The following is a 12,916-nucleotide window of genomic DNA, read 5'->3' as shown; positions in this document are numbered from 1 at the left end:
GAGCCAGCCCCCCCAGACTCCCACTGAGAGAATCTCCTCACCGCACACACTTCCTCTGTTTGTTGAAGACCAAATTCCAGCTCCCCAGGGGAGTCCCAATGGTGGTTGGGACGTCCAGAGCAGCCAGAGGCCTGGATAGGGATGGTTCAGGGCTCGCTTTCATGAGGGGGAGTCACCACGCGCCATGCTGCTCGGGCCGGTTTCCCATGGCACTCGGAAATCGGATACAGGGCTCCTAAAACTGGCTTCGGGCACCAGGCAAGGGGGACAAGAGTCTAAAATAGCCCAGCCTGAGGCCACACAGGCATATAGCTGTGAAGGGCAGCCTGAGAAAGGAGTCAAGTCCCTGGACCAGAACTTGAGGCCAGCCCCACGGTTCTTTAGTGACCTCACGGCATGGCTGCAGAGGTGAGCTGGGCACCAAATGCACGCCTGATCAATGTTCACTATAGTCATCAATCCTGTTCTGAGGACCTCCGTGGGTCCTCCAGGGGGTAAAGGCTTTACACACCAGGATCTTTTTAACCACATCACTCTTTAAAAAATGTTTATTTATTTTGAGAGAGAGAGAGAGAGTGAGTGCTGGGGAGGGGCAGAGGGGGAGAGAGCATCTTAAGCGGGGTGCAGGCTCAGCGTGGAGTCCAATGTGGCTCTCCATCCCATGACCCTGAGATCATGTCCTGAGCCGAAATTAAGAGGTGCCAGGCGCCCTTTAACTGCATCACTGTTGACAGGTGGGCTGCTAATTCTGTGTTGGGATGGACGTTCAGCAGCAGCCCTGGCCTCTTTACTAGAGGCCAATAGCACTGTCACCTCCAGTTGTGACAAAAATGTCTCTAGATGCTGCCACTGTCCCCCAGGGGATCAATCAGCTGGTGAGAGGCACTGGGCCTACCCGACCCGTGGTTAATCCGCTGAGACGTGGACAATGGCTGTGCTGGTATATCAAGAGGGGCCTGTGGACACCCACCTGCTTCCTGGGACCTGGAGCCCGCCCTGTCCCAGCCCAGTCACGGGGACTTTCAGCTGGTCCATTCAACATAGGGTTTTCAGCCCAGAGTAAACCAAATCTAGATCTAATGGCAGTGCCTACCTCCCTTTGCCAAGGGGCGGCCAGAAGCTCATTCTGTCGCCTTGCAAGCAGAGTGGGAGATCTGCGTCCCTCGCCTGCCCCTGGTCATGCCTACAAGGGGCCGGCCCCACCATCACTAGCACCTCCCAGCTCTGTTTTATAAACGAGGAAACTGACGCTCAGTGAGTTCACATGACCTGCCAATGTCGCCCAGCTTGTAAGTGGCCGAGTGGGGCTCTGCTCCTGGGTCTATTTACCACCACAGCCCAGGACGTGGCGTGGGGGGCGTCTGCCCAACTTTGAAGCAGAGGAAGGGACCAGACACAGCACTTTCCATTTCTCTACTTGGAACGGAGCCCCCTAACGTCCGGGCAGAGCGACCGCAGGCCAAAGAGGCAGCCGCTGTGTGTTTGGCAAACTCTCTGGGGGTCATTCGAAGGCTTCTTTCATGGAGAGAGGTGGTTGTCCAGCAGGCGGAGCGTGCCCCCAGGGAGCCAGTGCTAATGAGGCTGTTGTTGGGCCCACACCACGGCTTCCTGGAGACCGGACTGCAGGGGCCACCCAGGCCATCTGTCCCCCTGCCACAGGCTGGGGTTGGGGGGGGGGGAGGAATACAGATGCAGGAAAAGCCATGTACAGACCTTCTGTGGTCAGTGCCGGTCTCAGTAGGTCCCTTACCTTCACCTGTGTCCCCTCCCGTCACTGCAAACGCTTACCAAGCCCTGCCCCAATGCCTGCCACAGCTTTCTAGGGAATCCTTACAACGGGAGGAGGAAAGTCCCATCATTATCCCCTTACTAGGATGCTTTGAGGAGGCCCCTTTCACAGATGAGAAAATGGAGATAGCATAGGGATCCGAACCCAGGTGGCCGGGCTCCAGAGCTCATGTCCTATCCACTGTACCGCACTGCCTCTCGCACACTTCGTTAGCTCTAAAACACCAGCTCGCTGCTGGTTGAATTCCACTCTGGTATCCCACCAGAAGCGAAGGAAAGGGCTCCTTTCCTTTTTTTTTTTCTCTTGGCTTATTTATTTAGAGAGAGAGAGAAAGAGAGAGAGCGAGCGCACAAGTGGGGCAGGGGCAGGGGCAGAGAGGGAGAGAGAACTCCAAGCAGACTCCACGCAGTCAGCACAGAGCCCAACTCAGGGCTCGAACTCATGAGCTGTGAGATCATGACCTGAGCTGAGATCAAGAGTCAGATGCTGAACCACCTGAGCCCCCCCAGGTGCCCCAGGGCCCCCCTTGCCTTCTCGAGGCAAGGGATTTGTTCATGTGTCTTCACTGTGTCTCCCAGCACCTGGCATGGTGTGTAGCAAACAAGAGGGCTCAGTAAATGACAACTGCATGACTGGATGGACGGACGGATGGACAAAGGAATGAATCCTACATCATCATGTAGGACGGTGTCCTGAGGGCCGGCTGTGGTGCTGGCTGCTTTACCTGGATCTTTTTCCATCCCCACACCCACCTGGCCTGGTGGACATAAGGATCCCAGCTGTACCAAGGAAGAAACCACAGGTGCCGAAAGGCAAGTTCTCGAGTCCCCGATGACTTCGCACTTGGCTCACGGCCCGGCACAGAGGGCTTGTCCTGGATCAGAGAACCCAGTCACTTGGATACATGCTCCATGGCCGTGGTGGGCCATTCATCAGGGAATAAACAGATCAACCCCCTGCTCTCACAGAGCAGCCACTGTACCACCACCAGGGGAGGGACCAGCAAGAGGCAAGACCCTCTTGGTCTTGCATCCTTGGGCCTGCATCCTGCACCCTGGAACACCAGCAGAGTGTGACTTGTGGCTGGAGAGGCCGGTGAGGTGGCCAGAAGGGAGCTGCGGGCAGAGGTCATGGGAAGCCAGATTACGTGGGGTGTCTGGGTGCCGAGATGGGGACCGCAGGAGGGTTGTGATGTGATTTTTTTACAGACTTACTGCAGGGAGGGGGCGGCCAGGGCAAAAGCAGGGAAACCACTGAGGTGGTGGCTGTCACAGGAACACGAGAGAGAGACCAGCGTGGCAGGAATGGGAGGGAAGAGAAGCGGTCTGATTGGGAGTGTTTTTCTGAAATGAGCTGCAGGACCCGCACGGGGGTGCGAGAATGAACGGCGGACAAGAGCTCAACACTGGGAGGCACCATGTCCACTGCCCGCTCCCCTCTGGCCCAGGGGTCCCTTCCCGTGCGAGCAACGCTACGCACTGAGCCCAGGGCCCGGCACACGGCAGGTGCCGTCTCCCTCCACGTTAGGAAAGCGCTCACCCGGACCATACCTGGACGAGCAGGCGCCCCTGCCCCAACCCTGGTGCTTCTGGCTTCCACCTTCTTCAGGGTTAATGCGGCTTGCGGTCTTCTCTTCGTAAAGCAGAAGGAGCTCTGAGTCAGGCCTGGGACCCTCTGGAGTCCCAGTTGTCTCACAATGCACACCCGTAGGCACACGCTCAGATACCTGTTTAATAGACCCGGCTTGGGGTTTTAGTGATTCAGGGTCAGGCTCCACAGAGACAGGAGACAGGAGCACACCTCCCTTCTCAGACTGACACCCCACCCCCCAACCCCTGCCCCGACTCGACACGCATAAATACCTCCTTCCAATGGTAACACCCTGACGGGAGCCCTGTACTGAACACTCAGGCTTCAGTCCCTAAACGCAACAACGTGCGAGGCAAATGTGTCAGTCCAAGGACAGCAATGTCGGAGGGAAGACCGGCAGGGTCGGGAAACTCCCTCTGCACATTTACTTGGTGCGCGGTTTTAGGGAGCAGCAGAAATGGCCTGCTCCCCAACTACAGGGAATTCTTCACCATCGAGACTCACCCAGTTCAAACTCAGAAACCGAACATGCAGCCTCACTCACGCACTATCCAAACCCCAGAAAACATGCGAATGACTGCAGGGAGAGGTACTGCTCTCCCTTACACGCCCCTGCACTTCCCAGCCTCTTTTGCGGTGTGGTTGGGGCCGTATGATTCCGGCCAATGGGCTGAGTGGAGCTGACTTGTGTGGCTTCTGGTTTGGGACACTGAAAAATGGGTGTCCATCACCCGCACGTTCCCCTCCCCTGCTATGGTCTCTGGAAGCCAGCCCTCTGGAGGTGATGTCATAAGCCCAGAAGGGCCTGGATCGCTAAGCTGCTGCATGGAAGGCAGGCACCCTAGAGAGGCACCCGACGCTCATCAAGATACAGGAGTGAGAAACAAACCCTTTTGTTCATTTCCTAAGAGTTTAGGGCTAATTTGCTAACTGCAGGACAGCCTGTCCTGTCCTGATGCAAAGGGATTTTCTAGGGTCATTTTGGCCACAGGGGACTTTCACCCTCCTTGTGTCTTAGAACCTGACCAGGGTTGTGCATATCAGACACACCGCTGCTTGTCTCCACAATCCCAGGAGGCAGGTATGATCAGCCCCATCTTACAGATGAGGCTGCCGAGGCACAGAGACCAAGTGGCTCACACAGGGTCACACGGCCAGTGAACCCAAGGGTGGGATTCAAACCCAGCCTCTGTCCACTGTGCCACGCTGACTCCCCGCTAAACTGCACCTGCTTAACCTCTAAGGTCCCATCTCCGGACGAGAGCTCCCGCTGGAGACGACAGGTTTGCCAAAGAGAAAGGAGAGAAGCAGACGAGAAGGTACCCAGTCCTGACTCCTGAAGGACAGGGCTGAAGCCTCTGCTAAAGCCCCAAGAACACAGGACAACTGTTCAGTAAGAAACAAAATATTTTTTTTTACTGCAAATTATTTGCAAATGTTCACGTTTCCAGTGTAAGTCATTAGAAAAAGATCCCCAAGAAAAACTTGGTTTATCTAGTGTGAAAGAATGGTATAACTTACAAAAAAAATAAATATGTATTTCCACCTAAAAGAAAGATGCTTCTCTGGGTTTGAAGTCAGCAACGTAGTTCATAGCAAGTATGAATCTTGGAGTAGCAGTGACCTTCCTCTGCTTTGGGGTCTCACTGTGCTCCCTGAGAGCTCTAAACAGGCCGGGCCTCGAAGGACTCTGCTTCTCCGTTCTCCTCCAGGAACACGTGGACCAGCTGTCAGAAGCCAGCCGACGTGGCCATTCCCTGGGAATGCTGCTCCTTGGCTAACCCTTCCTCCCAAGAAATTAAAGTCTTGAGACTGTTTTTCTCCCTAGAGCAGCATTTGAAGGAAAAAAAAAAAAAAAGAAGAAAGAAAAAGCCGCAGTCACTGATATTCGTGAATGGGTCCTTTTCTCATCCTGGAAGAGACTCAGTAATGAAATGTCGAGTTCTCCACACTGCCACCTTCAAGCTAACCAGATGCCAAGGGCGAGAAAAGAAATCTAAATACGCGGAGGCGCGGAGGGGGATCAACAGGGCTCATTTAGGTACCAACGCGTTGTACTTAGGAGGTACCTGGTGCTCCCTTGACCTTGACCGCTTCATAACCATTGGCAGATCTTCTCTCTCAGGGACTACAGAAGTAGAGCCATTCTAGCAATGGGTAGGAAGAGGGAGGAAGGAGAGCAGGGAGAAGACTGGAGCGGACGAGGAGCTGAGCAGCCAGGCTGGGGAGTCAGCACTGAGATGATCTCCGGGGCCAGATAGCCCAGAAGTCCTGCGGAGTCCCGTCAGTGAGAAGTTCATGGACGTGGAGGCTGGCCCCATGTGTGACGCATGTACCAGTGAAGTGGGGCTGGGACATCAGTACCTAGCGTCTGAGCGCCTGGGAGACCAGACGGTTGGTGACAGGAGAGTCCTTGGCCCTCAAGGTACTGCCCGAGGGTGAGAATGATCTTCCCAGGCCCCTCACTTCCCACCTGCAGCCCCGAGGAAACAAAGCATTCTGGGAGGAGCCAGACGAGGAAGGACGTCAGAGGCGCCATGGGCAGCTGTCGGGGGCCGGCGAGCTTCTCAAAGACGGAATCCACAGACTTTGGCTGGAGAGATCTGAGGCAGTTGGCTGGATTTGGTCACTAGCATATTTTACGAAACCCATTTCTCTGGCTGTCTGGCCACCAAACCTCCTAACAAAGCACCAAGAGCACAAGTGTGCACTCCCAGGGGCGTGAGAACATATGTACATCTTGTAGGGGCAATGGAGGTGAGGGTGGGAGTGTTTGGGGGTGGCTGCATCTCTGGGTCTCTCCTGGTTCTTCATGGTCAGTTCCAGGTTGGGGGCCGGACAGTGGCTGCTTTGTGTGTGTTTTCATTTTTTTGTTTTTTTTTTTTTTCTTTTTTTTTTTTGGTTTCAGCAGACAGGAGGCTTGGGTTCCCCAGAACAGCGCCTCATCCCTGGATGCTGCCCTGTCAGCCCTGTAATTCCGACCAGATGCACCAGCTCTGGGGCTCACACCAGGCCAGCATCTTTGGCCATGCTGTAGAAAAGACCTCTCTCCTGCAGGAGGTCCAAGGGGTGGCCACACTCCCGGATTTCTCCTTTGTCTAGGACGATTACCCTGCAAGAGGAGGGGACACAGACATGAGGGATAGGGAAAGAGTTGGCACCCTGGGCCCCCAAGAGCCACATGATCAACTCCCTGCTTTGGGTCAGGGCCCTAATGCCTCGTGTTAGGACTGGTGCAGTAGCCTTCCAACTGGCTGCCCATCCTCAATCCCTCCTCTTGTCACTGTCTAAGTCCTGTGATGCTTATGCTCATTACCGGCTGTCACTTCTTACATTTCCTTCCCGGAGCAATCAGCTTTTGTTTGTTGCTGTGTTTGCTGTCTATATCCATACACAGCCCCCAACTAACGTATCAGGTCCCTCAGGCAGGCTCCTTCTCTGATACCTCCTTGCTGAGTCCCCAGTGCCTAGAACAGGACCAAGAATGTGGCAGGGACTTCACACACGTATGTTGATTGAATCAATAATGGAGTGATGCCAGAAACACCCAGCGTAAAGAGAGGGCTGTGACTCGACACGGGATGATGCTGTACAAACGGGTAAATCCCAAGGCTGACAGGCCTTCTATGCCAGCAGCATCACCTTGTGTAGTCCATGATGGTGTTGAGCCGGTGAGCAATGGTCAGGACAGTGCAGTCGTCAAACTGCGTCCGGATGGTAGACTGAATGAGGTCATCGGTTTCGAGGTCCACGGCCGCGGTGGCCTCATCCAAGACCAGGATCTTTGTCTTCCTCAGCAGAGCCCGGGCCAGGCACACCAGCTGACGCTGCCCAACGCTTGAGCGGAGACAAAGAGCAGGAGACAGAGTGTCACAACCACCCCTGACCCTGAGCCCAGGCCTGAGCTGGGAGAAGAGAGAAGAGACACCAGGAAAGCACTGCCAGTCCCCGCTCCTGCGCCCACGGCAGACGTTAGTGATGCCAGGACATTCTTGCTGTTGACCTAGAAGCGGGCTCAGGATCATTTTCAACACAGGACTCGGAGGGGATATCCAAAATATGTGACGAGGGCAAGAGGGGCGGTGTGACATCACAAGATGGCCCCACATGCGTGCCTTCTGTAGGACCCTCCCCGTTGACTCTGGACTCAACCGCGTGTCTTGCTTTGGTCAAGGGCATGCTGGCAAACATAAGGCCAGCAGAGGCTTGCACTGGGAATGCACACCAGGGTTTGCGCGCTCTTGCACCTCTGCCGTCACCACGACAACGTGCTTGGGCTGGTCTGCTGAAGGAGGAAGGACAAGTGGAGCAGACCCTAATTGCCCCCGCGGACCCCCAACCAGAGGAGTGAGCCACGAACAGCAGAGCCGCCTGGCCGATCACCCCAGGTGTCTGAACGGTCACTGCCACTGCTCAACACATCTGAGGCTTGGTGGTTGGTGGTCACAGAGATGGGCAACTGAGCCAGCCACTGACTAATAACACTGGAGCAGGACTCTGGTTTGCTGTTGTGCCAGACATGAATACTTTGGTTGCTGGGTCATGGGTGGATCCTGGGACAAGGGCCAACGCAGCTGGGGCAGTGAGTGGTGACTCAGAGGGCTCAGAAAAGTGCTATGAACCGACTGACAGAGAAGCTTTTCAACAGTTTAACAAGCGACAGTCACTCTCAGCTGAATAAATCTGGTGGAAGGAAGGAACCATATTAGCATCCCGGTTATAGCTCATGGTAAAAAGTAAGTCTGGACTGAAACCCATTTCACAGATATTGAAACTGCGGCTCCAAGAGGTTAAGAGAAATTGGCTTGTCTGTGGCAGAGCCGGGACTCAAACCCAGGTCAGACACACATGCATAAGGACCAAGGCAGAGCCGAGGAGACCCGGTCAGGGCCTCGCATGCCTGCCTACCTCAGGTTCTCCCCGCCTTCTGCACACTCGTGGTTCAGCTTATCGGGAAGGGCTGACACAAAGTCCTTGAGGTGAGCCAGCTCCAGGGACGTCCAGACTTCTTCATCGGAGTACTGGCTGAACGGGTCCAGGTTCATGCGCAGGGAACCCGAAAACAAAACAGGGTCCTGTTCGGGGAGAAAACGGCAGATGGCATGTGAGGCTCACGTCACGTTGGGTAGGGATGAGGCAGAAGGGTGGGGTGTGAAAACTTCTGATAGGGTCCCAGGGCTCCTTGGAATCACCCTTTCTGGAGACGTTAATAATGGGGGGAAAACAGTTTGGAAAACCTTGGATTAAGTGAAATACAATAGATTTCTTGTTGTAAGACTTTCCAGAGGCTTCAATATGCAAATGTACTGGAACCTTCCAGAAGAGAGAAGCAGCCTGGGTAATCCCTGATCATCAAGTGCCATGGATTCCTCCCTGTTCCCTGCCTACAAAGTACAGTCTTAGAAAAAATCTTAGAGAAAACAACATGACAAGTCAACACATTAGGGAATCACCACCTACAGAAATCAATCTAGAAAATCCATTTTCCACTCCTGGCTCTTGAGAGACTTATTCTTGTCCCGACTGGAGCCAGCGGGAGTGAAGAAATGATATCCAGTTAATTCCCACTGGTATTTGTATGCTAAGAGGAGATTCAGTGGCAAAGAAACAGTATGGTTTCGATGAAAATAACAAAATAGGAACCCATTTACGTTTGTCCTGAAAATATACCTACGTAAGCTTTCAGGGTGCCCCACTGACGCCCTGGGCACCCCAGACCCCACCTGTGGGATAATGGTGATCCTGAAGCGCAGATCATGTAGGCCAATCTTGGCTATGTTGATGTCGTCGATAATGATCTCTCCCTCAGCAGACTCGTTGATCCGAAACAAGCCCAGGGTCAGGGACGACTTCCCCGCTCCTGTCCGCCCCACGATGCCAACCTGTGGGGCGGGAAGGGCCCAGGGTAAGGCGGGAAGGCTGGTATCTGGGGGTCACCTCTTGCCCTCCCCCATGGGGCCCTCATTTCAGGTATCCACCCTAGAGCAGTTCAGTCACCTGGTCGACCCAGTGTCTACCACAGCCCTCCCCATCAGTAGCTTCCCAGGGACATTCCTTCAGGGGCTGTTTTGGTCAAGGGTGAAGAAGGACTTCTGTCTCGGGGCGCCTGGGTGGCTCAGTCGATTAAGCATCTGACTTTGGCTCAGGTTATGATCTTGCAGATCAGGAGTCTGAGCCCTGCATCGAGCTCTGTGTGTCAGTGCACTGCCTGCTTTGGATGTCTGACCCCCTACCTCTCTGCCCCTCCCCAGCTCGTGCTCTGTCAAAATAAATAAAAAAGGGGACTTCCTTCTCTTTGTCAGCTCTTTTTATAAGTTAAAATTATAATCACTTCTTTTGATAAGTGAGCACAGATCTCCAAAGAGGGCTCAGGCAGAAGGGGTTTTCCATAAAGCCCCATTTGTTTTCAACTCTCGAAAATACTGGTCATCAGGTATTTTCCCCCTACTGTTTTTCAGTCCTTTGATGGTGAGTTTCCCATCCCGAGCTGCTGAAATATCTCAAAGATTCAAGCAGATGCCCCTGCATGCCTCACCTTCTCCCCTCCACCCCAGCTGCATGAGCAACAAAGAGGCTATGGATAGGACCGGTCTCCCTGTTCAGTGGCCAATGATGGACATTCCTGACACCCAGTTACAACTCTTGCCTTCTCATCTGGGCTCTTGAAAGGCAGGCTTCCTCCAACCTCTAACAAAAATGTCACAGAGGAGAGTCTCATGATACAACACAAACCATAAAGCCTCAGTGAGAACACCACCCACTCTCTTCTTCCCCTTGTTCTTAGAGAAATTATCTCACGGGAATAAAACGTTCTGAGCCTCGCAGCAGGAACGGCTTAACAAATACACATGTTTAGAGATGAAGGAAACACTGTCCCATGGCAGGTGACCAGGAAGACCCTTAAGTCTCGTTCCTGAGGAGGGTCTAAAGGTCTCAGGGCAAGGACGTCTTACAGGAGCAGCCTGGGACCAGGGGCACATTCCAAACTTGTGACACCCTCACATGCTCATCGAGCCATCCCCACTAGTGATGAAAGCATCTTCCTGTTCTAGAGCTGGCAAACCTGAATGCCTGCAGGGGACAGCTAGGCACACAAGTCAGACAGGGAGGGACAGGGTGAGCTGAGACGCTCTTGTCTGGTCTAGAAAAAGCCAGGCAGGGAGTGTAAGCCCAGTGTTGCTACATGTTCTGATCTTTCTTTCTTTTTTTTTTTTTTTAAATGTTTATTTTTTTTTGAGACAGAGAGAGACAGAGCATGAACGGAGGAGGGACAGAGCGAGAGGGAGACACAGAATCTGAAACAGGCTCCAGGCTCTGAGCTGTCAGCACAGAGCCCGACGCGGGGCTCGAACTCACGGACCGTGAGATCATGACCTGAGCCGAAGTTGGACGCTTAGCCAACTGAGCCACCCAGGTGCCCCCCCCTTTTTTTTTCATGTTCTGATCTTTCAAGAAAAGCAGGAAGTGGATCTTTACAGAAGGCACACCAGATTTTTCATAATTTTTAACATACTCAGATTTCTTCCTCCCACCCCCCGAAAACACACAGGTGGGCCTCATTTGGTGGCCGGTCAACAGTATGCAACACGCCTGGGACACTCTGAGCAGGTTTTACCTCCACAAGCCCCACCCCCACGGTCCAGGGCCGTGATAAACTGGGGGAATGAGGCACCTGGTTTCGCCTGCCCCGCTGTGAACGGATGGGGGAAACAAGGTACACCCACCTTCTCCCCTCCATCGATGGTGACGTTAATGTGCTTGAGAACCAAGTCCAGGTTTTCCCGGTAACGCAGGCCATAGTCTCGGAATTCTACTCGGCCAACCTGAGGCCAGGTGCTGGGCGGAGCCGTCTCGGGGATTTGCCAGGGAGCCTGTGATCGGGGGTGGCGGGTGGCGGTAAGGGATCTTCAGTCCCATGTGACCCAAGGCTGTAGGTGACCTGCAGGTCCCCTCTGACCTCATCTCCCTCCCTCTTGCTCACTCGGCTCCCCGTGGGGCTGCACTACCTCTCAAACACACCTGCGTACCTCGCTGCTGGGCCTTTGCACCTGCGGGTGCCCCTGTCTGGAATGCTCTTTCCCAAACTACCCTCTCGTGCGCTCCCTGGCATGCTGCAGATCTTCCGCCAATTCAGACCACCCCCTGCCTCTGTGCCCTCCGTCCCCTCCCCTGCTTCGTTCTCCTCCAGACCACCGGGCACCTCCGAGCACCGCAGGTGTGCATTAATTCGCTTATTCTGTCACCCACGCCCCCTGGAACATCTCTGTCAGGACAGGTTCTTTCCCTGTTCGCTGTCATACTCCAGGCACACAGTAGGGACTCCACGAATATTTGTGGACTGTACCAATAAGTGAGTGGTCTTCTCTGGTCAGACACAAGGGCAGAGGTGTCAGTCTGAATGCCTTCTACATCTGGACACCAACTATGCAGCGACGGCTAATGAGAAAGATCACGGTCACGTGACCTCACTTCATCCTCACTACAATCCCATGAGAGGGGTCCTTTCATTACCCCCAGTTTACACATGAGGAAACTGGAACACAGAGAGGGTGAGTAACTTGCCCAGAGTCACACAGCCCCTATTTCTGAAAAGCTTCTTAAGTTCCGTTCAGCATTTCCTGAGCTCTAGAACTGGATGTGCTCCGGGCCAGGCTGGAGGCTACCTTTGGGAGAGCTGAGGAATGGAGGGGACAGCAAGAGAGAACTTTCATCCTTTCTCCCCCATAAGCTTGTTACATTAATTTTCATTTACAACAAGCACAGTCCCCTTTTACAAATTTATGTATAATGCAGGGGATACGCTGTAAGAACACGGAGGGCACTGGAGAGAGAGGTGGGTGGAACTTTCTAACTGTGAAAATATATTCTATATAAATACATATTTTTAGTAGAGCTAAGACCCTGGATCTTTACATTCTTTTGTATTCTTCAAGTATGTTCTTACTTGAGAAATTAAAAAAGTAAGTAATTAAAAGAAGTAAAAACAAAAATTTTTTTAAAAAATTTAATTTCGGGGCACCTGGGTGGCTCAGTAGGTTAAGGGTCTGACTCTTGGTTTCAGCTCAGGTCATCTCATGGTTCGGGAGACTGAGCTGACAGCACAGAGCCTGCTTAGGATTCTGTCTGTCTGTCTCTGTCTCTCTCTCTCTCTCTCTCTCTCTCTCTCTCTGTCCTTCCCCTGCTTGGGCTCTGTTTCTCTCTCTCTCTCTCAAAACAAATAAACAAACATCCAGAAATTAAAAAAAAAATAAATTTAATTTCATACTTCATGCACGGTGAACGGCAGGGCATGTGAATTAGATCTTAAAAACTAAAAAAATAAATTCGATGTTGAGCGCGAAAACCCCTGGTGTAATACACTCTTATTTCCACAGGGGGCGCTCACATCATTCTGAATAATGCTCTCCCATGAAGCGGGACCTGGTTCACCTGTGTCAGAGTCTTAAGGACGGGGCATTTTCTTGGGAGGCAGTGTGCCAATGGCCACGTAACCTTGAGCAAAGTAACTTAACCCTGTGTCTTAGTTTCCTGATGCGT

General features: G+C 53.2%; 1 protein-coding gene across 2 annotated transcripts in view; it reads right to left on the bottom strand.

Moving 5' to 3' along the window:
• Positions 1-4,768: 4,768 nt before the first annotated feature.
• Positions 4,769-12,916, bottom strand: part of ABCC1 (ATP binding cassette subfamily C member 1) — a 140,581-nt gene continuing 132,433 nt past the window's right edge. For both annotated transcript variants that reach the window (XM_053894464.1, XM_053894465.1), the window contains exons 27-31: positions 11,104-11,250; positions 9,103-9,261; positions 8,288-8,454; positions 7,022-7,216; positions 4,769-6,491 (exon numbers count right to left, since the gene is read on the bottom strand). In XM_053894464.1, coding sequence (XP_053750439.1) covers positions 6,383-6,491; positions 7,022-7,216; positions 8,288-8,454; positions 9,103-9,261; positions 11,104-11,250 — 777 coding nt within the window. In that variant the 3' untranslated portion in view covers positions 4,769-6,382. The remainder of the gene's footprint in view (positions 6,492-7,021; positions 7,217-8,287; positions 8,455-9,102; positions 9,262-11,103; positions 11,251-12,916) is intronic.

Source organism: Panthera pardus, unplaced genomic scaffold, assembly GCF_024362965.1.
Source record: "Panthera pardus isolate Hobbes unplaced genomic scaffold, ASM2436296v1 HiC_scaffold_5, whole genome shotgun sequence".
In the NCBI taxonomy this organism is placed as follows: Eukaryota; Metazoa; Chordata; class Mammalia; order Carnivora; family Felidae; genus Panthera; species Panthera pardus.
This window is presented reverse-complemented; position numbering and strand designations above follow the sequence as displayed.